This window comes from Chaetodon trifascialis, chromosome 11 (assembly GCF_039877785.1).
Source record: "Chaetodon trifascialis isolate fChaTrf1 chromosome 11, fChaTrf1.hap1, whole genome shotgun sequence".
Lineage (NCBI taxonomy): Eukaryota > Metazoa > Chordata > Actinopteri > Chaetodontiformes > Chaetodontidae > Chaetodon > Chaetodon trifascialis.
In genome coordinates this window covers 2,015,890-2,041,520 of record NC_092066.1, presented here as the reverse complement: position 1 = coordinate 2,041,520, position 25,631 = coordinate 2,015,890, and the positions used below count along the sequence as shown (strand labels likewise).

Below are 25,631 nucleotides of genomic sequence, written 5' to 3'. Positions count from 1 at the left end.
TCATATTCCACTTGAAGCTAGCTACATTAGCCTTAGCCTTAGTCACATGTGCAAGCAGGTTAGTACAACCCACATTCATGCTTATTGGGGTGGAGGACGGCTCAAACAAACACATGACTCTCTTATTTTCTTAAACCTACACAGCATACGTAACAGCAGTGTTTTTAATCCAAACTATGATCTCTTCCTAAAGCTAATCAAGTAGTTTTTGGACGTAAAATTTCGCAAACTGCAACCGTTTCGCAGCATTAACCACATGATGACGAAGGTGCGGTACACCTATTGCTGGTACTGTCCTACAGTCATGTGTCTTTTTGGGAATCAGCTGACCTTTTAAGTCGTTTAGGTATCAGGACATGTTGTTGATTCCTTAGTATTTGACCTCCTGTTGGGGCAGCGGCAGCTCCAACACTTATATAAATAGAGGGCTGTGTGGCTAACATTAGCTATGTCTATCTTTGAAGGTAGTCCGTCACGTAACTTCAACACTTCTTAACATTAACTCAATATAATAACTGTTACATAATTTCTATACTTTCAGTCTGTATGTGTATAATTCATACATGTAGCTTATACAGTACATTGGTACAAAGTCACAAACATCTGCATGATTTGAAATATTTAAAATTAATCACAAGTGGAGGCATGATGAAAGAGCAAATAAAGGATATCTGACATCAACATGGTGTTTGAGTTTCAGAGCTGCTACACGCCTCCCAGTGTGATCCTTTACAGGATTTGATGCAGGATTTACCCCCTCGTATATAAGGAATAATTGACTTTGCAGGCTGATACTGAATATTAATGTGAACTGCAGATGAACTGCAGTCTGTGTGGAAGGACATGAACTGCGAATGTAAATCTCATCATCAGTCTGCGCTGAAACGACGTCACTGCCAGAGATGAGTTCAGCTTCATCTGTCTGAAAAACCTGCGTTTGTCATTTTGTCTGCAAAGTTATTTAAGATCTGTCCTCAAATAAAAGTAATAAGCCGGGATAAAGAGTGAATGAAAGAAACAGGGTTACTTTTCTAAACATGAACAGGTGAGATGAACTCAGGAAAAGTACTCGTGTGTACTCTGAGTTTCGGCGAATAAGAATCCATCTTAAACACTGTTTCCGTCTTTCTGTGCCTGCTTTTATTTCCTGTTTTTGTGATATGATGATTTCCTGTAGAGTCAGATGCTGCCACCCCTCAGTCATCCTCTGCAAACCTTTATTTTTAACTGACTCACTGCTGCTAGCAGTCAAGCGCTCCAGTGATAACGGTGGAAGGTTTACTGCATAAAATGAGCAGAAAACGATGAAAAAATACGTCCTTGAGTTCAGAGAGAAGAACACAAAAGTGGATTTCATCATTGTTAGACAATAACTGACAGCTAACAGTTTGCTAGCAACCTTTAGCAGCTGTGGCTAAGTAGCTAATTAGCATTAGCACCACAGCTTGGCCCGTCAAAAGTTCCATGCTAGTGGACGATTGCTAAAATAGTGTGTGAGATTTTTTCATTATGTCTGAAACTGTAGAATAAAATAAAAAACACATGAAGTGCAAACACTGGACGTTACGCCGATGAATATCCCACAATGCAATGCAGCATTGACAACAACAATGATGAGACGCTACATATCAAAAACCGCGTTGGTAACGTTGGTTGCTCACCTTTTCCAGCAATGTAAGGATTATCGACTAGGGATGTCCGATATTGGCTTTTTTGCCGATATCCCATATGCCGTTATTGTCCAACTCTCAATTTCCGATTCCGATATCAACCGATACCGATATACATGGGCTATTTTTCCTCAAAACTAATTTTAGTTATCATCAATTGACATTATCTTCTCAATGCATATGTGTCAAAGATGTATTAAAGGATCAGTTAGCTTGTTTTCCTTTAGCGGTAGAAGCTTAAAAACAAACAACAGCAGCTAACTTTTTATTTACTCCTAATTACTTCTTCATCTGTATTAAACACCTTTTTGCCACACGGCCTATCAGTGCTAACCAAACAAAAAAGATTCACCATTGCTGCAGTTTCAAATACCGGATCATTAGACAAAGCTACAGCAGCCATGTGCTTTTCCTGATTCATACCACCTGCTGTGTCTAGCGCTGGTCGTTAAGCTGATTGGACAGTTGCTGTTTGGGGGAGGAGTTTATCCACCTGCTGATATGAACTCACCTGCAGTTGGGTGCAAATCTTGACCACTTCACGCATTCTGTGACTATTTGCATTTCTTTTAATTTAGGTGAGTTGAATCACAAATGATTGTTGGTTTGATTCCTCACAAACTGTCGTCACTGCTGAGAAGTTTATCTCAAAAAACAAGTTGAGCTTTTCACTTGTTTCGTATAAAAAAAACGGCATGAACGGCTGCAGATGGTGGAAGCTAAAGCACGAACGTGAATCCATTGGAAAACATGAAAGACGCAGATGCTTCCAAACAGTATGAAAATGATGGGGATCATGTGATCATGTGACCAGGTCTGAACACCTGAGGAGGTCCTGGAGCCGTGTGACTCCTCTAACACCTCCAGAACGAAGTCTTCATCCTCTGACTGCTGTTTCCTTCATGTTTCAGCCATCTTGACTCTGCTCAGATGGACAGCTGCTGTCTCGTTTTGGAAGTCGTCCCTGCCTGTTGTCCGTGTCCTCAGATCCTCCTCTGCTCTTCTTCCTCGTTCAGTCCTTTCTGACAAACAGCCAACAAACCTCATTATGCACATTAAGCTGAGTGCACACTGCGTCTTCTTTCCCTCTTTTCTTCCCATTCGCCCAGTTTGTCTCTTGTCTTTTGTCCTCGATGACCCATGTGAGCACTTTCAGGTACAGCGAGCTCGACGAGGGGGCTCCGGGGCTTGTTGCCTAGCAACAGGCAGCAAGCCGGCTTGTGTGGCGGTGGTGGTTTTATGTAACAGTGGGTTTGATGGTTGAATGTAGGGCGCTCAGTCTCTGGGGGGAAGTGTAGGGACGTTTGTGTCAGCAAACATGACCCCCCCCACCCCCCCACCCCCCGTCTCCATGCATGCAGTGGATGGAGAGTAGACATGAAGGGCACCCGGCGTGAATGACGGACAGTCCATCTCTGTCTGGGATGAAGTGTTCAGGATGGGCTTTTGTCTTCACAACATTAAAAAATCAACGTGCAGGGTTTCATAATGACAAAAAGAACCGTCATAAATAATTTTATTGATTTAGCAACTTGCTTAAAATAGTCTAAAATGCTTCAGAGACCAGATGGAACTGCAGGGGGCGCTGTTCTTCCTTAGCAGAGGAGTTCGTGGTGACAGCAGCTGGCGTAGCCTCATAAGCAGAAAACAAATGTTTCTAGTTTAAAGTTTAAATCCAGCGTAACAACAATAAAAAGCATAGTCCACATAATCCTTTTAATCATGGTGATGTGCTCGAGCCGTCTGGTGCTGAGCTCTTTACCTGCTGCCTCACAACTCACCTGAAGGCTATGCTAACACTGGAGGTTCCACCGGCAGGACATCGTCCTTCACACGGCTTCAAACTCCACCGGGAGCCTGATTTTGTTCATTTGCTCATTTTTCCTTGATATTTGTTGGTAAATAGGCCACAAAGTTAAAAAGCTTCTGTTTTAATTGTTTTTATTTCTGTTGATATATGATCACAAGTCTGCACAAGGCATTTTATTTTGAAAACCTCCTCTGCTCCGGTGTCTCACTTCCTGTCTGGCTCGATCTCCTGGGCGCAGCTTGACCTGACTTCCATCAGAAATGGGTTCGGCGGGTATTTCAAGGCGAGCAGAGCTTCTGGTGGACTCGCAGGCTTCGTCTGGAGTCTGACGATGTCAAACATCATCACTGTGTCAGGATTTGATCAAAGAACAAATAAAAATAATCTTGTTTGTCAAGAAACTGAATGTTTGGATGCATTTTCAGGCCTCGAGCCTGCAGTCATCTAACGAGCTGCTCCCTCTCCCCTGCCTCAGCTTGTTCTCGCTGCAGATGACAATAAAGCTTTCAGTCTTTGAACGTTGTTCTTGTTCTGCGCCTCTCCTGACTCTTGTGTGTTTTTGCTTAATCAAGCTTGTGCTTCATGAGCTGTGTGTTTGCGTACGTGTGTTCGTCTGTGACAGTGTGTGTAGTCACGCGTGCCTCGTGTGTGTGTGTGTGTTGTGCATTGTTTTCTGTGCATGTGTGTGTGTGTGTGTGTGTGCTTCTCCCTCCTGCCTCCGCCTGCTGGCCCAGATGGCGGTCGGCTCTTCGTGGTCAACTGAGGAGCATCACCGGCGGGAAGTAGGCGGCTGCCGTGGTGAGAGCGACAGCTTATTCATATTCAAGCAGCTTCAGAAATTGACTCGAGTATTTTTATGTTTTCACCTGCAGAAAGCAGCTCTGATCTAAACTAAGGTGTCATGTTGTTCACATATTAATACGTATGTTTCAACGGCGGCCCTCGATGGCAGCCAGGCGAGGGCCCCGACGTCCTGCCGTCATTTCCCATGTGCACCGTTCAGGAAGTGACCTCTGATCACTGCAGTCAGGTGCTGGTTGTTGTTTCTTGGTAGCTGCGGCTGTGGGGGTGAACGCAGACTTGTCTTTTCTGTGAAGAAGCGCTCGTCTCTGGACTCGGCTTCTGCTTCATCTGATGCAGACAACAGGCTCTGGAGCTCTGAGGTAATAATGTGAGCTCAGCTGTGAGGCCACAGGCTCTCTGCTGTATGTGTGTGACAGAGGAGGAAACGGGAGCGTGTCGGCGAAACAATGTTTGGCATTAAAACAGCACAGTTGTGTGAGCCGTGGAGGCAGCTCGCTGAGGCTGTTACACTGGACGCATGAAAAGGAGACGCAACGTCACTCTTATTCCTTCCCACCAGTGTGACGGCACTGAATACTGCTGCTGTTTGTCCTGAGACGACTGTCCCTGAAAGGTTTGTCCTCTGGACGTACGCGGAGGATTAAAAGTATATAAACTACAGCTGATGGCACTCAGGAGGTTCCTGTGAAAAGCAGCTGCAGACGGTGCTTCATATCCTCATACGCTGCCCCCACTGTCCAGGTGCTGAATTGCATCTTAAACGTTTCTGAACGCTCAGAGGAGTGAACGCACACCTGTCCGCTCACACCTCTGCCGTCTCTGTCGTTTACAGCTGTGCGTTAAGTAAAACGTGTGCGTTCAAAAAGCTCCGTTTTCAATCCGCTAAAACGCAGAAAAGGCTACGTTTTAGAAAACGGCCGAGTGCGTGTGGATGTGCTGTTTTGTTGACAGCTTCTATGAAAATCTGTTAGAGGAACCGAAGTGATTGTGAGTAAAACATCAAACGGTTTGTCATGCAAACCTTCATCACGCGTGGTGCCGTGTGACGCTCTCCTCTGGTGTCTGCTGCTATTTTAAGCAGCCAGCAGCAAAAACCATTAGAGAAATGCATTTAGCAGCGCTGTGTTTGTGGTCGGGGGGTCTGACACCTCTGGGAGCTGAAACACACGAGCAGCTCGGCCCCAGCTTTGACCTCTGACCCCCTGAGGCCGGCGCTGCCCGGGTAGTAAAACCCATCAGACCCTGCTGGGTTGTTGTGGTCTGTTCCTGCTCGGCTCAAGTTCATGAGCTGCTGCTTCATTTCTGCTGTCAGCACATTATTAAAGTATATATCACATGTGGTCGAAGCAACAGAAGTACTTAAGTTTTTATACTTCTGCAGGCGTGGTGTCTAATTAAGCTTCTCCTCAGCAGGTAAAAGCTTCTTCTCACATCTGTGATCAAGCCTTCATCATTCCTATTGGTCCATGAGGTTTGGTGATGTCATGCAATTTCAGCCGGCGTGAGTGTAAACACCTGAGCGCAGGTGCAGCAGGGCCTTCAGAGGAAAGTTCTTCATCAGTGTTCGACGCTGTGTCACAGCTCGTCCTCTGTCCCCTCACAGGTCTGACGTCTGAAACAACTTCATCCACAAACACACACGCATGCGCTCACTGTCCATCACACACACGCACAACATGCCAGCGGTCGCCATGGCAACAGTTCTCCCGTTGCTTCCTCCTCCTCTTCCTCCTTCACGTCTAACAGAAAATCCATACGGGGGAGAGAAACGAGACAAACACGATCAATCCCTCCTGAACGCTCAGCGTCCGTCCTTCACTTCCACTCACTCGTTTATTCATCAGCGATGCTTCAGGTCAGGGACGCGAGAGGACGAGAGCTTTGACACAGTGAAAGACAATAAATCACATTCATGCTCCATCACTGGTCTGTGAGAGAGGGCTGGGCTGAACTTTGGACCGATTCTTTGACTCTCTCTGAGGAAAGAGAGAAGATTGATGGACAGAAGCAGAAAAGATGAACATTCAGCTGCTGCTTTGTTTGCTTTGTCGCACCTGACAGCAGCTCTCATCGACCTCCGTCACCATGAAGCAGCTTCACGAGCCGCTGTGAGCTGACTGGATGCAGAGTGAACGAGCGGCTGGTGAAGACTGAGGCTCGATCCAGACCTGAAGACCTGCAGACCTGCAGACCTGCAGACCTGCAGACCTGCAGACTCACCTGCTCATCAAACTTCACCAAACTGACTGACTATCACTAATCATTCCAACTGACCACAAAGACCATAAAATAACCATTAAATATTGTGGAAACATGTTAAAAGTTTCCAGTATTTTTAAAAAGTGGTGATAAAAGCAGTGAAATGTGAGGCCTGTTTTATCTCTTCTTACAAAGATACACGACTTTCTGCCACGTGTTAGAAGTTCAGCAGCAGCACAGGTGATAACAGGACGCATCATAACTCTGATCCATCCTCAGCTGCTGTTTCAGAGCGTCTGCAGGCTGATCTCAAACCTTCAGACTGCAAACAGAGACAGAAAACAGCCTGAAGGCCACTTGCAACACCTCCACATGTATATTTAATGTTCTTCCTTATCAGCTTCATTGATTTCTGTAAATATCTGCTTATTGTGAATCTGATGCAGCAACACCTGTTTGGAACGTTCCACAGGTAAACAGGCTCATTGGTAACAGGTGAGAGGATCATGATCGGGTATGAAAGCAGTCATGTGTTCACCACTTTGTGAAGGCGTGACTGCAGTTGTCGTTCAGCTGCTGACAGAATATTTCTGTCCAGTTACTTTTGTCCTCATGTTTCTGGTCCAGTCCTCTGGTCTCAGCACCATGACAGCAGATGGGATGGAACCACAGAGGATCAGCTTGCTTGTCCTCAGTGTCTGACTGAGCGTCTTCTGCCATCTAGTGGACGTTTGGACACATTGCAAGACGTTACTGTCATTGGATCTATTGGATCTACATTAAGGATTCAGATTTTTTACCTGAGTAAAAGTACATTAGTATTTGCATGAAAATATACTTAAAGTACCAAAAACAAACTCTGACAATAGACTACTGGGTTGTAATATCTCTTCAGTTACAGCTGCTAAGGTGCAGCTTCGTTCAGGTGTTACAGGTTTCTGAATCTCTAACAGTAAATCTCTTTGATTGGCCAGTTTGGATTTTGAATTATCTGAATTTGCACAGGAACTGATGTTGTCACGTAGCTGTAGTGGAGACAAAGACACAACATTGGAGTAGAAGTATGAAGCAGCACAAACTGGAAATACTTCAGTAAACTACAAGCACCTCAACTTGTGTAATTGTGCTTAGTTACATTCCACCGCTGGTTCTTCCAGCTTCAGATTCATTGACAGACAGACGCTCTAACTTTTTCTAAACCAGACCAGCTCTCACTCAGAATAATCCTACAAAGCCCGGATTAGATGAAAACAGTGAAACAAATGAAGTGTGAGAGTTTTATTCTGTACGTCATCATGTTTGATTTGACCTGTGGGGAGTTTGATGAAACCATCAGTCAGAAAATAAGAAATCTTTGCAGTTTTTCATTCAGATTAACGTCTTTTGGGGTTTTTTGTCACTGATGACTGAAGAGTTCAGATTCTCTCTTTGTACAAACCAGATAAAAAGTTTCAGTTAAAGTTTCTCACTCCAGCTAAACTTGAGGTCATGTTGTGTATTTAGATTTAAGACATGATGATGATGCCTTCAGGAGCATTATTTAACTGTTTTCTCCTTTAGATTTCAGCGGTCACGCCTGCCCTCCTGACGCCTTCACTGAAAGCAGCTGACTGATTGACAGACTGATCGGTCATGTGACTGAAACGCTCCCTTTGCAGAGATCTCGGCCGGTTGGACAAACGTCCACCTCGCGTGTTTCTGGCTGCATGCTTCACAGAAGTCCCGCATGAACTGAACAAAAGAGCCTCGATGAAACTCAACATTTGCTGCTTAAAATCTTAATTTTTGGCATTAACAGTTTATTCTGTGGACTGAATCCACTTTGTTTGCGGAGGAGTCGTCCATCTTTCACTCCAGCTCCTCCGATGAGGTGATTCATCAAAAGCATGTCAAGAAGAAGACGGAGCTTCCTGTCCGCAGTCAAACAAATATTTAAGAATGAAGGTGACGTTTGTTCGAGGTCATGTGACCAAGGTGTGAGGAAATAAAGGCACCAGACACGAGGCTTATATAAAAAATTAGACCCCTTTTATTGTGTTCTCATATATAAAAGAAATACAAAAAAGAAACATCGACACCGGGCGAGGGTCAGAGCGGGTGGGGGGGGTCCGGGCATGGGGGGGGGCAGGGCCGGCGACATAAAAAGGGGAAACGACAGGAGGAACGTCAGAAAGTCTGAGGGGATCGATCGCACGGACACCGAACAGATGAAAACAGAACGCAGCGGTCCCGTCCAGTCCCTCCCTACCACCTCTTCCTCCTCCTCCTCCTCCTCCTCTTCATCCTCCTCCTCCTCCTCCTCTTCATCCTCCTCCTCATCCACCTCCTCCTCCTCCTCCTTCAGGAACAAAGTGGAGTTTCAGCTCCGCAAGCGTTCATCACAAGCAGAGCTGCGTCAGGAGGCAGAAACAACCTCATTGGTTGAGTTAAACCTGAGTGGGAGGAGCCAGAGAAACTGACAAACCAGCAGGTCAGCAGGTCTGTTTCCCAGGTCACCTGGACGTCCAGGTGTCCTGCCTTCACCTGGCTGAAGCATTAAAGCGCCCTGTGGAACGTTCTTGTAAACAAACAACAAAGCTTCTGTTTACATTCAGTGTTTGTCACCAAAACAAACTTGCTGTCTTCTTCTTCATCGCCTTTGTTGGTGCATTGCTGTCTCGCCTGGTCTTTCCGACCCACACTGCTCCACAGCGCCACCGGTGGTCAAAACCTCCACAGAGGACCTTTAAGGTTGGAACACGCTCCTCTGTTCAGGGAGACATGTTTGTTTTTTCCTTGTATGGATTTTGCTTTTGTTGTTTTTCATTTTGAACTGGTCCCAGCAGGAACTGGTTCATCCACTCAGCTGGTTTAACTCTCAGACATCATTTCCTCTAAAGCTAATTTTGGGGTTTCAAAGCAAACGCTCTGCAGCTCAGGCAGCTGTGCCTTCTCGCAAGCTGCTTTCGTGAAATCTTTTTAGTTTTGCGTCCTCGTGAAGCCTCCACACCCCCAACACCCTTCTCTGCACAGACCTGCAGCGGCATCTGTGAATCTCGCTGCCTTCAAACGAGCCCGACGCAGCCGGGAGGACGCTGCTCCTCCTTGTTCTCGTCATCCTTCGCTTCTTTCCAAGAGATGTTGACTTTCTCATCAGACGAGTTATTAAATTATGAACAAAAATCTGTTTGACTAAAATTACAATATATTACCTTACCATCCACCGAAACACGAACTTCTACACCTCAACCATCTCTGAAAAGGTCAGCAAACTCGGCGCGAATGCTCGGTTAACACGACCTCATTTGAAGGCAGCGTTTCTTTGGAGAACCACAATTCGAGGTCAGAGGTTTAAATTGATTCAGTTTGTCCACCGTGATCAGAAGCTGCATCCACGTTCCTGTTACTAATCCCGCCTACAGAGCTCTGATTAGTCAGGTGTCCTTCCAGCTGAGGACACAGCAGTCAGTAAACACAACGCTGAGCCGGACTGGAGCCTCGGGCAGCCGTTCGGAGGTCTGCAGGGCTGGACAGCTCAAGTTTCTCTGACTCCTGCACGCTCACCTGCTTTCTGAGCCGCTGAAGTTTAACTCAACCTCTGGATCGTTTCTGTCCGAGGAGCAGCTCCGCCTCTGACCTGCGTGGAACCGAAACTCCAGTCGCTCTTCAGGACAGCTCGGTCTTATCGGCCGCTTCGGTGTGATGCCCCCCTCCCACCTCGGAGCCACCGGGCGCTAACAACGTCCTCCGGTTGTAGTGGTGGTGGCCCTTCATGATGCCCGAGTTGTTGTTCTCGTTGAGGATCTGCTTCTGCTTCTGCCTGTTGAGCGACTGCACCAGGCCGAGCACCACGGCGGCCAGCGAGTACTGGCCGGTGATCTTGCGCGGCTGCAGGATGAGGGGGTTGGGCTGCACCCGGCCGAGCAGGAAGTGCGTTCGGATCTTGCCCTCCTGCTCGCTGATGCCCTTCACGTAGATCTCGCCGCGGTACTCGAAGGCGAAGCCGCGCTCTTTCAGGATCAGGTAGGTCTCCTCGGGGACCTGGATCTTGCCGCTGACCCCCGTGCTGTCCATCCGGCTGGCCAGGTTCACCGTCTTCCCCCAGATGTCGTACTGAGGCTTCTTGGCGCCGATCACACCCGCCACCACCGAGCCGTGAGCCATACCTGCCGAAGACACACAGGTGACAGGTGTTACACCTGCAGAGGGGACGACCAATCATCCTCCTGCTTTCATTTCAAAGCTTTTCATTAAAAAAATAACCAGAATGTCTGCTGTGAGCCGGATGACATGATCCTTTTCGGTCCTCACTCCTTCCTGCTGAATTGCTTATCCTACATGCGGCTGACTTTAATCATGCTTTCATGTGCTCTGACTGTTTGCAGGTTTTCAGCTGCTGCCCACAGTCCATCAGCACAGCGTGCTGGATCTGCTCTCAGGGAGGCATGAACACAGTCTGAGGGTTCAGAACGAGCTGCGAGATGTGATCTGATCGGACGTCTGACTCCAAGCACCGAGGAGATAAAACGGTTCACGAGAGCAGAAAAACACAGAATCCAAGGAAAGAGAAACTGTTAGTCTGTCGACTGATTGACAGCAAAACAGCAACTTTTCCTGTTTCTCAAAGCAAAGATTTGCTGTTTGCAGCAGAACCAGGAGCAGAGAGCACTTCAGTCCAGATTCAGCTGCTCTGCACTGACTTCCTGTCACATTCAGGACTGATTTTAAGGTCCTCCTCCTCGTATACAAAGGCCTTAATGGACGAGCACCAGGCTACATCCTTACCAGCTCTTTACTGACTTCATTTCTAATCCCGTCTTTATGTCCATTCTGTCCTCTCGTGTGAAGCACTAGGTTCATGTGATTTCTTTGTTGTAAAGAACTTTGAAAGGCAACTCCTTGATGTTATTACTATTACTTGTTGGCTAAAACAATGATTAAACAGTCAAAAAACAGGAAGAATTGTCCCCCCCCCCCGAGACACGCTGAGCTCTTACCGATCCTCAGCTCGAAGTTGTTGAAGGAGTGCTTGTTGATTTCCTGGATGCTCTCTTTGAGGGCGATGGCGAAGTCGGCCAGCGCGCACAGGTGACCCCACTTGTCTTCACATTGCTGTGGGAGGCAGAGGAGGAGAGAAGAAGAGTGTGAGTCAGCTGAACGTCGCGGTCTGAGGAGCTGCTCAGGTGTAGCACCCACGTGACGTCACTGCGGTGCATTCAGGTACAGCGGACTTCTCGTGCTGCTGCTGCTGCATTTATTGGTTTTGTTGATATTTTATTCATGAGATTCGGCGCCTCTGCTGGATTTATGTATTATGACAGAACACTCATGTGTAAACAGTTTTATTTTACTATTTACAGCCGGAATAAAACTATAATGCAGTTTTTGGCTTGTTCTTTGAAAGTCATTGTAAATCAATGAAAATTTGGACGGTTCATTTTAAAATGTTCTCGTACAGTAAATGTTTTCTGGGCCTGGTTTTCTCAGCTCGTCTCCTCGTGGTGTATAAATAAAATGATGCTGCTATAAATAAAACATCGTCTGTGTTTTCACTGATGAAGAGAAGCTGAAGTAAAAACGTGGTGATATTAATGAATCCGATGTGGAAAGGTGTCGTACGTGCTGGTACTGAAAGGTATCATGTTAGTTCTATTATTAAAGAAGCTGAACCACAACCAGCCCTGAACGACCTGCTCAAGATCACAGCGTCCAGGGACCTGATGCACGAGGTCACCTGTCACAAAGGGACCGTGGAGCCACCTGGACTGGTCTGAGTCCAGACCAAACCTGGAGGATCTCACCTGCTTTTCGGGCGACAGACCAGAGACGGCCATGTAGGTGCTGCCGATGGTCTTGATCTTCTCGATGTCCTGGAAACGATCCTCACCGAGCAGCTGTGGCGGAGAGGTTCACCATCATCATCATCATTTAAACTTAACCTAAGCCCTGACCTAACTAAGCTGTCAAGTCTGGATTCCTCAGATGAAGTCTGGTCTGCAGATGTTAAACAGGAAGTTCAAGAGGGACGGACATGAGAACTGAATAATAAGCAGCTGAGAGTGTTCTGCTGCTGTTTCTCCGTCAGGATATGACATCCACGAGGAATCTGCCTGATGAAGCGAGACGAGCACACCTGTGGAGGTGATCCTGAGCTGCCACAAAGCTTGAAAATCCTGAGGAGAATCAGCAGCGGACAGAAGCTCAGGCCTGCGTTCATCTCAGCGACACTGTGTTCGCGTTTGGTCCGTCCTGTCTGACAACCTGCTGCTGTTTCTGAATCCTTTCCTTTGCTCTCATTTGGACATGGACGACGCTGACCTGCATGCTTACAGGTGGAAGTGGACGCCCTTCATCTGCGCTCTCACCTCGTCAAAGTCGGCGATGATTTCGTTGAGCAGCCTCAGGCACTCCACTCCCTGATTGTTCATCTCAGTCTGGGAGTAGAAGTCAGCGAAGCCCGGGATGGACGCGAACATCACGCCCACGGCGTCGTAGGACTGGGAGTACAGCTCCTGTGGGCGCAGACGTCACACATTCAACACTCAGTGTCACCGTTTTCCTGCTGGAGCTGCAAAATAACTTCAGCCAATCACGTGACGTTAATGGAGCTGGACGGCAGGAAGTGAAAACTGCAAAGGTAGGGATGAAGGAAAGTTCTTACTGGGCAAGTTTAGCTGAAATTATGAGAGAAAGGTTTAAACAGAAAATATGAACCTCGGTGAAAAGGCACCACAGACGTGGATCATCACAAAACGAGTACTTATTTACGATCAGCTGTTTTAAAGCTGAAGTGTTCGCCGTGCTGCTTGTCCATATTACTTTTCATCTATCGCCACACATTTAAAATAGCTAATAACAACGGCTGACAAGCCGTTTTTTTTTCCAGCATTTTTCAGTCAACTTCTTGCATTTTTCAACATTTGGTCCTCAATAAAAGCTCCTCCTGGTTTCTCAGTTTGATCGATTTGAGCAGCATGTTGAGCGTGTCAGTTCTTCCTGTACAGAAAATCACTTCCTGCCCTCCATCTGCTGTTCACGCCACAAGAAACGAGCAACGTGACGTCATCTGCAAACGTCCTGTTGATGCTCAGTAGTGTTGGACATCATTTTCCACGTCCACTTATCCAGAGAGGAAGTTTGCTCAGCGTGTTGCAGCAGGTGAGGCTGCAGCTGCCCTTCACAGTCTCCACCACCGGGGGGCAATGTTGGCACATGACCGAGCAGCACAACTGGCTCGCTGACATGAAGCAGCGCCTCCTCATACTAATGTCACATGGAGTAATTCATCATGTCATCATGGAAATATCTTATTAATAGGCTGGCAAACATAATGTCCAGCCAGAGTTCAACATTTCACATTAATAATGGAGGAAACGTTGGGCTCCTCTCTCTGTACTGTACTGTATTTTCAGGGTAATTACACACTTATGTAAATAAGCCACTGACTTTATTGTGACATTACACTCACTTAATGAGCTCAGCCAAATGTCAAAGCCTGAAAGTTCGTGAAAGTCGTACTAATTCAATTTCTTTCAAGTTCTTCACTGCGTCGTCAGGCTGAGTTGGTGTTCTAGGGTTCATCATCCTGCAGGCGACGCCTCTTTAAGGCGCTTTAGGAGACATTTTCTACATCATGTAGATGGATGGATGGATGGATGGATGGATGGATGGATGGATGGATGGATGGATGGATGGATGGATGGATGGATGGAGCACGCTTCTCAGCTTGCATGACGCACTGGTCCTTCCATCACGTTTGCAGAGATGTTTATGTTTATGTTCAGTCCAGCTTCACCTTAATGACAAACTGACTTGAGTGTTTGGTTGTGGTGATGTTATTCGTAAGGCACTTAAATATATGAGTATATATGAGTAGTTTTTTTTCCATCAGCAGTGAATTCCCAATATTTCTTCTTTCAAGACTGATCTCAATCAGCTCCAAACTCAGATTTTTAATTTGGGGAAAAGAGATTATCGCCATCAGAACTGAGGAAGAAAAAGCAAAGTTCTACAGGGCGCATTAACGCCTGCAGCAGCTTCTGCTTTTAGGCACCTTTCTGAAGGATCTGCACCACCAGCAGCTAAAAGTGCTGCTGAAGTGTCCTTGAGCAAGGCCCTGCACCCTGTGAGCTGCTCCGAATAAAAGCTTAATACGTGATAATTAAGCCTGAAAATGAAGCTGCTGATAGGAGTGACTCTCATCCTTCTGTCACCTGAGTAATTCCAGAGATCATCAACACCTCTTCGGGGGTGCGGAGCCCGTTAACGAGGCAGTATCTAAACGACGGAACAATAAACAGCCTGATTAATAATGTAACGGGTGATTAGGGCCCAGCCTATCCTAATGGACGCATTTTAATCATGTCTCATGTTTAATTAGGAACAGGCGTGGGAGCAGAATGACACCAGCTCTCCTCTCCTGACATTCATAATTCATCAGCCGCTCGCCTTTTGTCCGGGACGCGACGGAAGATTGGACGAGTCGATAATGAAGGAGCCGACGAGGACAGACGGGAACAATGAGGCGATTTGACTCCGGCGTGATAACGTCCGCTCTGCCGACCAATACGATCAGCCGTTATCACGTTAGTTAACGAGAAGAATGCAGCAGAATGAAGCGGGAAAGAAAGAAGTTCCCTCGTCACCTTTTTCCCAAATCAAACAAGAAAAGCAACATTTTCCGTTTCCGTGATGGTTCAGTAGATTCATCCCAAAGTCATCTCATCGTCCTCCTTAATTGCCGGCAGCTCATTACAGAGACACTGAAGCTATCAGCCAGCCTCTGGCCGTGATGTTTTCACACTTTTAAACGATCACTTCCTGGAAGGATAAAGGTAAACACCACTTCCTGCGCTGGCAATGACCGTGAAGTGTCGCGCGCAGAACCGTCCAACACAGACGTCAAACCTGTGGACGTCTGTTTGTCAAGCTGCTCAACTGTCCGAGCTGTAACTGTGACGTGGACACGACGACTCAGCTCTCCGGACAGGAGAAATCGACTGTCCTCAGATGTGACTGCCTCAGGACACGACCTCTGCACGAGCACCGTGTGCCAGAGGATCCACGGCACGGCTGTCTATGGCCGAGCAGCGCGCACAAGCCTCAGGTCGCCACCAGCGATGCCGAGCGTCAGCCGTGGTGGAAGCGTGTTGTCCGGAGCCATGAATCCCAGCTCGGTGGGACGAGAACGCGACCTGCCTCCTGCACAAGTCCGGACTCAGCCTCACCCGACAGGACGAGCTGGAACGCCGAGCGTGAGCAGACCTGGTCTCAAACATCAGGGTGGGACCTCGGTGATGCTCTGCAGCCCGGGTGTAACGCTGAGTGTTCGCCTGCTTTTAGCTTTGTAACGAACATGATGTAAAGTTCAGACGCAGCAGCTTGTGTGTTAATGACTTTCAACGAGCTCTGTTCAAAGGAAAAGGGCAGCAGAGGTAAGGTGACAGACGACGTGTCCTCTGCTGACTGACTACCTGTTATTAAAAGCAAACCTAACGCATGCAGCAGGAACACTGCTTCTCTCTCCGCTCAGTTGTTTGAAAGGTGATTACGGAGCCTTTTCTTATCTTCGCGGGCTGGAACATCGAGGCTCGGGGAACGCTTTGTAATGAAAACAGAGGACTAATTTTAGAGGTGGAAAATGAGGTGAAACGTGCGAGACGAAGTGCAGCTTTCTGAAAACTCTGAGCTCCATCGCAGTAAACCGTCTGCCACGTCTGACACTTCTGTGTTCGTTGAGATTTGAGACGTCACCCTCTCAAACTCCAGTGTCTTACCTCAAAAGGTGCAGATAAACATTTTAAAAACGAAGACTGGACTATACACAATGTGAATTTGGCTGTTTTTAGCATTAAAGAAGCACTGAGGCTGAAACGTGCGACGCGCAGACCTCGTTGTCCCGGTCCTTCTCCAGGAAGTGGCGGGCCACGTGGCTGGGCAGGATGTTCCTCAGCATGTTCTCGTTGTGTTCTCGCAGCTCCTTCATCTCGTTGATCTCCTCTTTGGCCTGGACGCGCCACAGGAAGTCCAGCCGGGCCGTGTACTCCAGCTGAAGGCGGAAGAAACGCAAACATGAGTGAGTTGGTAACGTGTCCTCGCCATTACCCATCACCCCCTCTGTCCCACACAGTCCGTCACATGCTGCACATTCTTTGAATTACTCACAAAGCGTGGCTCTAATCAGATCTGTATTCTTTCATGTGTTTTGCAGACGTGCACTCATCTGTCAATCATCCCCTGAAGAGGAAGATTAGCTGAAAGTCACAACTTTAACTCTGATTGATGCTCATAAATATTGGATGTCACTGAGAAATGCTTCAGACTTAAACCCGAGCTCTCACACAGCTTTAAGATATTTTCCTCCCAAAACAGACCTTCAAGTCATCTGTGCTGGAGTTTATGCATGATTCATGCAGATGCTCATCCTGACCTGCGACGCTGCCTGATGCGCTGGCTGGAGATTATTCTTCACAGAAACTAATAACCAGGACTTTCTCCACACGTTTGGTTTCACTTCCCAACACTGTTAATTTCTTATAAATGTAAGCAAAAATCAGGGGAAACTGTCCTTTATATCACTTAAATGATGCACAGGCCGGGCCGCGGGTCTGTAATGAACGGATAAATTAAAAAATCTGTTAAAGGTTGGATCAATTATGGAACACCAGATCAATCTGAAGTGCAGCAGGATTCTAATGGGCGACACAAATTGCTTTTCTGAAAGCACAATTAATGCAAAGTCGTTTGAATACATCAGAGCCAAACAAGCGTCTGTACGTTCAGTTTGAGCTCGTCGGAGGAAAAATCCCCGATATTGAAAATTAATTTCGGGGGGAGGCAGATAAGCCTGTGAGGATTTAAGCGTCTCTCTCTGGCGGAAACAGTTTTGTGATTAATCCTGGTATCAATTAGTCCCTTAATCATACGAGCGAGTACGAAGCGTCAACCTCATTTTCTGTTTTTCTAATTAAGGATGCAAAGCCTGCAGGGTAACGAGAAGGTGGCCGGCGAAACGACCGGCGCTCAGGCGTTAACCAACACGACCTCTGCAGCCACTTTTACTCTGAACGCTTCTATGAACCCTCAGAGAAGAGCAGAAAGGCACGAGAGCGGCTGTGGAGCTCCACGCTGCGATGAGCCTCACTGCTCGACGCTGAGCAGTCCAGTCCTGTGTGAGCATTCATGGATTCATTAAACATTAGAAGCGCTCATATTCACGTGAAGGAGCTACAGTACGACCAACGTTTCACTGCTTTTCTGAGGGAAATGCTCTTCTGTCATCTGACGGCTGCCGTCCTGCTGACTCTGGATGCTTCAGATATCAGGACATGGTCTCAGAGGTGTTTTCATGTCAGCGTGCAGCTCATCTCAACACGTGAAAAAGCCAAACGTCGTCGTTATTTCGCGATGCTAATTCAAATCAGCGGTCGGCTCTTTGGGTGGTTTCAGCCAGTGAAGCTTGACGCAGATTATGGACTAATGGAGGACGATGAAGGACGCCGCCGCTCTGTCGTTCAGCTACTGTACGATGGCATTTAAAAAGGTGTCAAACAGGAAGAAGCCCTGATATTTTCAGAATAAAAATTCTGCTGTGACAGGAAGCAGCGCTCGTGAAGAACAGCCTCATCTGGCTTCAGTGCTCTTAATGTGAAAGGACTTTGGTTTCCTCTGCTGCTTTGAAAGAACCAAAAGAGTCAAAGCTGCCTCGTTATCTCGTATCACTTCCAGTTAAAAGCACAGTAACACAGCTGAAGAGCAGAGTCTTCCTCCTGAGCTTCGCAGCGCGCTCTGATCACCTGCCTGTCGACCTGCTTCTCTCTTTAATCCAGGATGTTTCTCACGTTGTTTATCGCGCGCTTGCAGCTTCGGCATCGTGTGACTGCGTGTCGTGGGTTCTTGTGGAGACATCACACATAAAGCTCACATTCAGCGAGGCCTCAATGAGATTCTGGTCATCAAAGAGAGAAGAATAAACGGGTCTCCTCCGTCTCTCCGCTCTGATGGGCTCTTCTTCTCAGCACAATACAATCACTTCAATGTCTCCGCTGAGAGAAGCGCTGACTAAGGTTTTTACTCCCTCCGCGTATTTCCTCAACAACAGGCGACGCTGCCGCGACACAGAGGACTGAAAGGCCTCATTCCTGTTCCAGCGTCCACATCATGAAGCTGCTTCGTCATTCCAGCGTGGACTGTGCTGATACCTCACCTGTTTTGCTTCATCGCGACACGTTTCTGTCGGATCCGCTGTAATTGAGGACACCCCCTCAGTGGTTGTTGGAGGGAAAATGAGTGAAATAAAGGTTGATGTTGATCAAAACCAAATGAAGTCTTATTTCTGCGTGTGGCTCTTCGGGCCTTTATGACATTTTCAGTTCAGAAATGTAAAATTCGGGAGCTCCGGCTGTGGATTGTGTGCAGTCTCCAGCAGCTCTGACGAGCTGAACGGGAGCTGAACTGAGTTTCTCTGGCTGGACTGGAGTTTGTTTGGAGTTTGGAGTTTGATGAAGGACAGAGCAGACTATCTGCTCAGGAGGCTGAGGTCTTTTGGGGTGCGGGGGGCACTCCTGAAGACCTTCTATGACTCTGTTGTGGCCTCTGCCCTGTGGGGGAGCAGCATCACAGCAGCTGACAGGAAGAGGCTGGACAAACTCATCAGGAAGGCCAGCTCTGTCCTGGGATGCCCTCTGGAACAGGTGGAGGAGGTGGGGGAGAGGAGGATGACAGCCAAGCTGTCCTCCATGACAGACAATGACTCCCACCCCCTCCAACACACACTCACTGCACTGAGAGCTCCATCAGTGACAGGATGCTACATCCAAAGTGTGTGAAGGAGCGTCGCAGGTCCTTCCTTCCTGCAGCCGTCAGACTGCACAACAGAAACTGCTCCCAGTAATCAGTACAATAATAAGTACAATAATCTATGCAATAATGCAATAATGTGCAATAATCAGTGCATAACAATCTGTAAATACTACAATTTCTTAGGATGACGTTATTCTTTTGTCCCACTCTTGTATATATACTTCTTTTGAATTTGCATTGCACTTGTTCTAATACTTTATACACTTTATTGATGCTGCTGTATATTGGAATTTCCCCTCGCGGGACTAATAAAGGAATATTGAATTGAATTGAACTGAATTGATCAACCTGTGGTCGAAGCCTTTTAGACACGCTCACAGCTCTCAGACTTTTTTTAGAAGCGAAGTGAAGAAAGCAGAAAAAACAGGCAGGCAGCGACAGCGTAAACAAACCTCATATCTGTCAAACTGAAGACGCGGTGGGCAACATGACTGCATGTGGGGAAGAAGAACAGCTTCCAGCGCTCTGCTAGAAGATCAACAGCTCAGCATCGTGGCTTCTTCTAAAGCATGAGCTGGAGTCTGGTCTAACTCTGCTGTCTAAGCATTCGCTCATTAAAGCACATTATCGTGGCTGAATCATTGTCTCCAAAGATAATCCTGCATGTTCTGCAGTGAAGACGAGCTCACGTCGTGCTGGAGTCTGGCACATGGAAACGGTGAAACGGAAAGCTGGCTCGCTCTGCACTCTGGACCTGCCTTCAGAGCAAACGCTCTCGTCTCTCGGCCTGGTGGATCTCACAGCTTTCAGGGCGTCACGCTGAGCTGTCTTTGTCTCCGCCTCGCCAAACAAGTGGACTGACCCTAGGAAAATCAATATGCCGCTGGATGACTTCAACTGTGGCTGCTTTCTGCTTCTGTGGGGCTACAAAGGGCCTTCAATTACGGCCGTCTGTCCTCCGTCTCTGACCGACGCCGGCCGCTATGATCAAAGGTTGCCATAGAGAGAGCATTAAAGCGGCGGCGGCGGCTTCCTTCAGGCTGCAGACAGACTGCCTCTTTAGAAAAATGGCTCATAATGCATCAGATGTGGGAACAAAGTGGCTTGTTTTCTCTCTATCGAGCAGGTCAGATATTACTGGATGGTTTTCTGGTATTTTGGATGATTTGTCTTTGACACGTGGCCCCTTAAAGCTCCGTCTGCTGGACCCTCATCACAGCTTGCATATGTGTACGAGTGCTTCGACTCGCAGAGCGTTTGTCTCTTTTTTATTCCTTTATTTATCTCACAGCCTGTCAGATTCATGGCACAACAGCCTGGAGAGATTCATCCTCAACTCCACGGTGCAGCTTTTCAGTCTGTTTCTGAGACCTTCGCCTCCCAGCACAAAGGAGCTGGATGGGATTTAGTCTGTAGTCCTCACATATAGAAAAATGCTCGGGGCCACAGAGTCCATGACTGCACTGCAGCGAAGCTCGAAGGTAGAATCTCCAAATGACTGCAGCGTTACAGACGTCGGCTCGTTTCACGGTCGCATTCATCGCTGTCTTCTTTTTCCTCTCAGTCCGGTCAGTCTGCCGTTCTTCATCACTCGCTGTGACGATGTTTTCTGAGTTTTGTGAAACAGTATTCACACCATCGCAGTCGGTGTTGACTTCAGAAGCAGCTGGTGCGACACGTTTCATCAGACTGCTGCCTGAACTACACTGATCTGGACTCATCAGTCAGTTACTGATCTGCACTGCTCAGAGGAGAATCACGTCTCTGTGAAGACAATCATCTCTGAATTTCACCAGGATAACAGGTTTTCTGCTCACGCCTCCATGTTGAAGGTCCGGTTGCGTTCAGGGTTGATTTTCTGGATTGCATTTGAGATTAATCACATTTCACTGATGATGAGAGTGTTGGAGCTGGCGTCGTCTTACCTGCTGGCCGTGATAAAACACAGCGAGGAGGAACATGGCCATCAGGAGCAGAGACGTCTCTTTGGTCCCCAGGAAGTTTCTGTGGGACAGAAAATAAGAGGACGTTGCTCTTCTGCTGTTTCACTGATGCAAAGGACTTATGAAAAATGATCTAACTTTACACATTAACCAGTGATCTCCTCTAATACCCCTTATCTGTGACACGCTAGATAGAAAACAGAAGAAAACATGAGGATTTGGGATGAACGAAGACAAAGTCGCTGTTCTTCTTCCTCTGAGGAAGAAGAAGAAGAAACGACTCTGACTCCCATCAGCTCTCCACGGAGCATTTATGGAAAGCACATGGTTCTTTTTTTATTCTTCGCAGGTCACAGCTCAGGACGCCGTCGTGCCTCCGCGCTGTAAAGGTCGCTGTGCTGTCACTGACAACGCCTGCAAGATGAGTTTTCTCACATTTGGAACATGTACGTCCAGAAATAAGGTCAACGTGGCTCCCTGATGTGTTTTCGAAGAGGACGAGGACACAGACGGAGACACTGATGTGCATTAAGGAGTTCGCTTTCCTCCTACATGAACGCCAACATACATGCAGCTGTTTCTGTTCATGCAGTGAGACTGGAGCTCGGTTCGCCAGGCTGACGCTGACGACAACATGTGACCGTGCTCGTGTGTGATTGTGAAACACTCACTCCGTGTTGTGGTGGACGGTGTCGTAGCGGACAAACAGCGAGGTGTAGAAAGCTTCGGTCAGCAGCGAGTAGATGGCGATCATCACCAGCAGCACCGCCAGCTTCAACACCGAGTTGAGCCGCAGGAACACGGCACACGTCACCATCGCCAGGACCCCCGTGAACACGAAGTACTGGGAAGACACAGAAAGACCTGGTTTACGCTCTGGAACAGTCCATTCAGGAGTTCACGCTGCCCTCGTGGATGAACTGTAACGAGCAGCAGAGGTCGCGATCCCAACATCAGAGCCTACATTTCCCATAATGCAACTCAACAGCATCTTTTCATTACTCTTCATAAACAGCCACATCTTTTAAAGTCCATGCCCACAGTTTGACACACAGGGTTTCAGTGATGCCTCAGATGACATCACTATGACATCACATCAGATGCTCTCCAGATGTTTTCTTGGTTGACTGGTATGAACCATGACTGACCTCCATCTGTAAGCTTGGTGCCCCTTTAAAGGACATAAACCTGATAATGACTACAGGCTTTCCTTTGCGCTGAGAGCCTCTGATGGAGCATCGCTTTAGTGTGCGTCTGGTTTGTTCACAGAGGAGGAAATAAGGCTGTGATAAAATATTGCTTCCTTCCTCCATCAATTAGCTGCATATTGTGTGTGCAGAATAACATAACGGATGCTTCCTCGGCGACGTTCTGACGGCTCCATCAGTCGCCGCTGTCTGAAGCGAGACCTCCCTCTGGGTGCGAGCAGATGTCGAGGATGTTTAATTCATCATTTTGCCGCTGTCGCAGACGTGAAAACACACAACAGATGGACCTGACTGCAAAATTCAGACAACTCATTTAGCCGGTACCTCTGGGTAGAAGCAGATGTCCGGGATGGAGGCCGACTCGTTGTACGTCTGGTTCCTGAAGGTGCTGGACTTGTCGAAGTCGCACCACAGCTGTGAGAGACCAACAGGGGGATTACTGGTGTTTTACAGTCTTAAAGCAACGCAGGGTCAGTGCAGAAATACCCAGAATTCCTCCTCGTACATTTGTCATCAAGCCTTAAGTCTTTCAAGATGTTTGTGTCACAGATTCACAGCGAGTCAACAGGATGAGGTTCAGCTCCAGGCAGGAAGCTGAATCATGGAGAATCAATTAATGAACATTTTCACATTAATTAACAGCTGATCTGTTTCTGCCAGCGTGTGAGAGGAGCTCTCAGCATCGACATGGACGTAAAGCTCAAAGCTGGAGGGGCGAGAAACAGAGTATGTCCAATTAACAAAAGCCTAAAAACGAGAGAATTCAGCCACATTTGCTGCTGTTTGATAACTGAGAGGAGAAACATGATGAGCAGAGAGAGAGCGACGTTTGGTCTGATGGTTTTCACTGTTTGTTTCTGTTTTCTGTGTTCATCACTTTAAACACATCTTTAAAGCACTTCAGAGTTCTTTTAGTAACAGTAAAATGTATTTGCAGGAGCTTTTCAGTCTGCAGCAGCTAAAGCCTGATGAACCTTTTCTGTGTCGCAGCACTCAGAGAAACACTGTCGTCTTAGTCAAATGTTGAACACTCTGAATCCATTAACACTAATCTCTACAAACAGGTACCTGCACATGTGTGCAGCGTCTGTGCGCCGGGAACGAGGTTTGTTTGTTTGTTTGAGCAGCACCGACCAATCGTGTGTGAGTGAGCTTTGCTGCGAGCAGGTAAACAGTCGGTGTGGAGAGAAGAAGAGGCGCAGCGTAGCGGCATCTGACAGCGATTCAGCTTTATGTTAGCTCTACTTAAAATTCATATCTGTTTACAAACGTCAACAGGAAGCGTCTCAAGTTGCTGATTGGACTGTAAACAATGACCGGCGCACAGAAGAGGAGTCTGGGTCCGGATGTCTGGACGCTCTAAGAAACACTGGCTGCTGCCCCCAAAGGCTCCGTCGTCAGCAGAAACAAACCTCGCCACGGCAGCGTGCAGGGTCTGTTACTCTCTCTGGACTACGCCCTTGAGCTGCGGCCTTGGTGTTGCATAATAAGCTCTGCTTGATGCAGGCAGAGACCTTCCGACACAAAAAGCTAATTATGAGCTTGTTCCTTGTGAGTCGGGGTCTGTCAGACGCCGCCCTGCTGGAGAACAGCTGCGGTCACACTTTCAGTGTTTTCTATTAATGAATATCAAAGTTATGGAAGAGGATGTAGTTCAATGCTGCCACAACACTGACAAACAATCCTCGTTGTCCTGAAACTCGATTCAGTCCATTAAAGGACTTTTTGACGTCACAGTTCAGCCTGATTCTTCCTCTGAGCTCCATTAAAAACACACCAGTGAGCCTCGCTGGATTAATCCGCCGTTTAAAATAGTCCCCAACAAACGCTCTACTTCCTCCTGTCTGAGTAATCTTTGACGAAAACGACCGTGTCCAGCTGTCCTATGAAACTATTTGTGACCTGTCTCTAAACGTTTCCGTCCTCAGTGGGACAGAATGGCGCAGACGGGGATCATTAACTTAACGTCTCAGAAGGACATTTCTCGTGCGCAAAGAAAATCTCCATCTCTGCTGTGCTGAGTTTGTATTTGTGTCCTTGAGGGTATCTGAGAGGACAAAGACAATCTGGAAGTGGACGCTGAACTCACTATATTGATCATGGCTGCCAGGAAGTTGATGAGGATGGAGACGAAGACGATGACGTTTCGCGCTGCGTACGTCTCGTTGATCCAGCAGCAGGCTTTGCGGAGGACCAGAGGCAGACACTTGTAGTCTTCTGCCGTCGTAACTAGGACCAGACAGGAATGGAGGACGATGAGGACGGAGAACTGGATCACCATGGTGACCATCCTGCAGAGACATAACGAACGGAGTAACAATAATAATAATAACAGTCAGCTGTGAGATAATAACGATGCTAACGATCAGCTGTGGGCTTTCATTCATTACTTGTGTGTCACATCCTGATGATAAACAGATCAATCTCATAATTATGAGAAGTTTATCCCTAATTTGGAGACACAGATCTGAAAATTACGATTAAAACCTTTAAAATGTGTTTAAAGACTGAGGAGAGAAGCGTGTTGAAGGTGTGGAGGGTCGTTTATAAATGTGAAAACGTCTTCGAGCTATCAGTCCACTGACAGTCTGTCCTCGTTTACCTGGCGGAGGGAAGCAGGCTTTGGATGGTGGTGATGAAGATGAGCACGATGAAGGCGCACACCAGGTTGGACTTGAACACCTCGTCCCTCATCTGGGAGTACTGCACCGCCAGAGGGAGAAGAAGAGGAGAGAGAGAGAGGAAGAGGAGGTGAGGGGGAGATGGAGAAACAGGTTTTCAGACTGATGGAGGAGCCTGGACACGCCTCAAACACGCCAACGCACCGACACAGACGCATGCAATGCTTTACCCACAAGCGTTAGAGAGAGACAGGAGGCGGCGGGTTAGCTGTGGGGTCCTGGGGAAGGCGGAGCTGAAGCACAGTGCTAATGTTAGCCGTTAGCTGAGTCAAAGACACAAGCAGAGAGCTAAAACACAAAAAATAAGCTAACTGTGAAGCTAACTGAGGCGGGACTGGGTGTTTGGAAGCACAGCTGAAATGTCCTCCAGCGCTAACGACTTAACCGCAGCAACAACAGCTCATTTTTAAAGCTTCTGATACTGATTTTACCTGATTAACAGAGCTGTTGTTCATCAGGGGCCACGCTCATCAGCTAAACAAAAGAAATCATGAGCTAGCCTTTGGCAGCCTACAGCGCTAATTTTCATCAGTGTC

General features: G+C 47.4%; 1 protein-coding gene across 2 annotated transcripts in view; it reads right to left on the bottom strand.

Annotated features, from left to right (window-relative positions):
• Window positions 1–8,491: 8,491 nt before the first annotated feature.
• Window positions 8,492–25,631, bottom strand: part of adcy8 (adenylate cyclase 8 (brain)) — a 68,909-nt gene continuing 51,769 nt past the window's right edge. For both annotated transcript variants that reach the window (XM_070973646.1, XM_070973647.1), the window contains 10 exons: window positions 25,017–25,117; window positions 24,504–24,705; window positions 22,739–22,828; window positions 21,878–22,050; window positions 21,189–21,267; window positions 16,352–16,510; window positions 12,828–12,974; window positions 12,264–12,356; window positions 11,460–11,574; window positions 8,492–10,628 (listed from right to left, as the gene is read on the bottom strand). In XM_070973646.1, coding sequence (XP_070829747.1) covers window positions 10,129–10,628; window positions 11,460–11,574; window positions 12,264–12,356; window positions 12,828–12,974; window positions 16,352–16,510; window positions 21,189–21,267; window positions 21,878–22,050; window positions 22,739–22,828; window positions 24,504–24,705; window positions 25,017–25,117 — 1,659 coding nt within the window. In that variant the 3' untranslated portion in view covers window positions 8,492–10,128. The remainder of the gene's footprint in view (window positions 10,629–11,459; window positions 11,575–12,263; window positions 12,357–12,827; window positions 12,975–16,351; window positions 16,511–21,188; window positions 21,268–21,877; window positions 22,051–22,738; window positions 22,829–24,503; window positions 24,706–25,016; window positions 25,118–25,631) is intronic.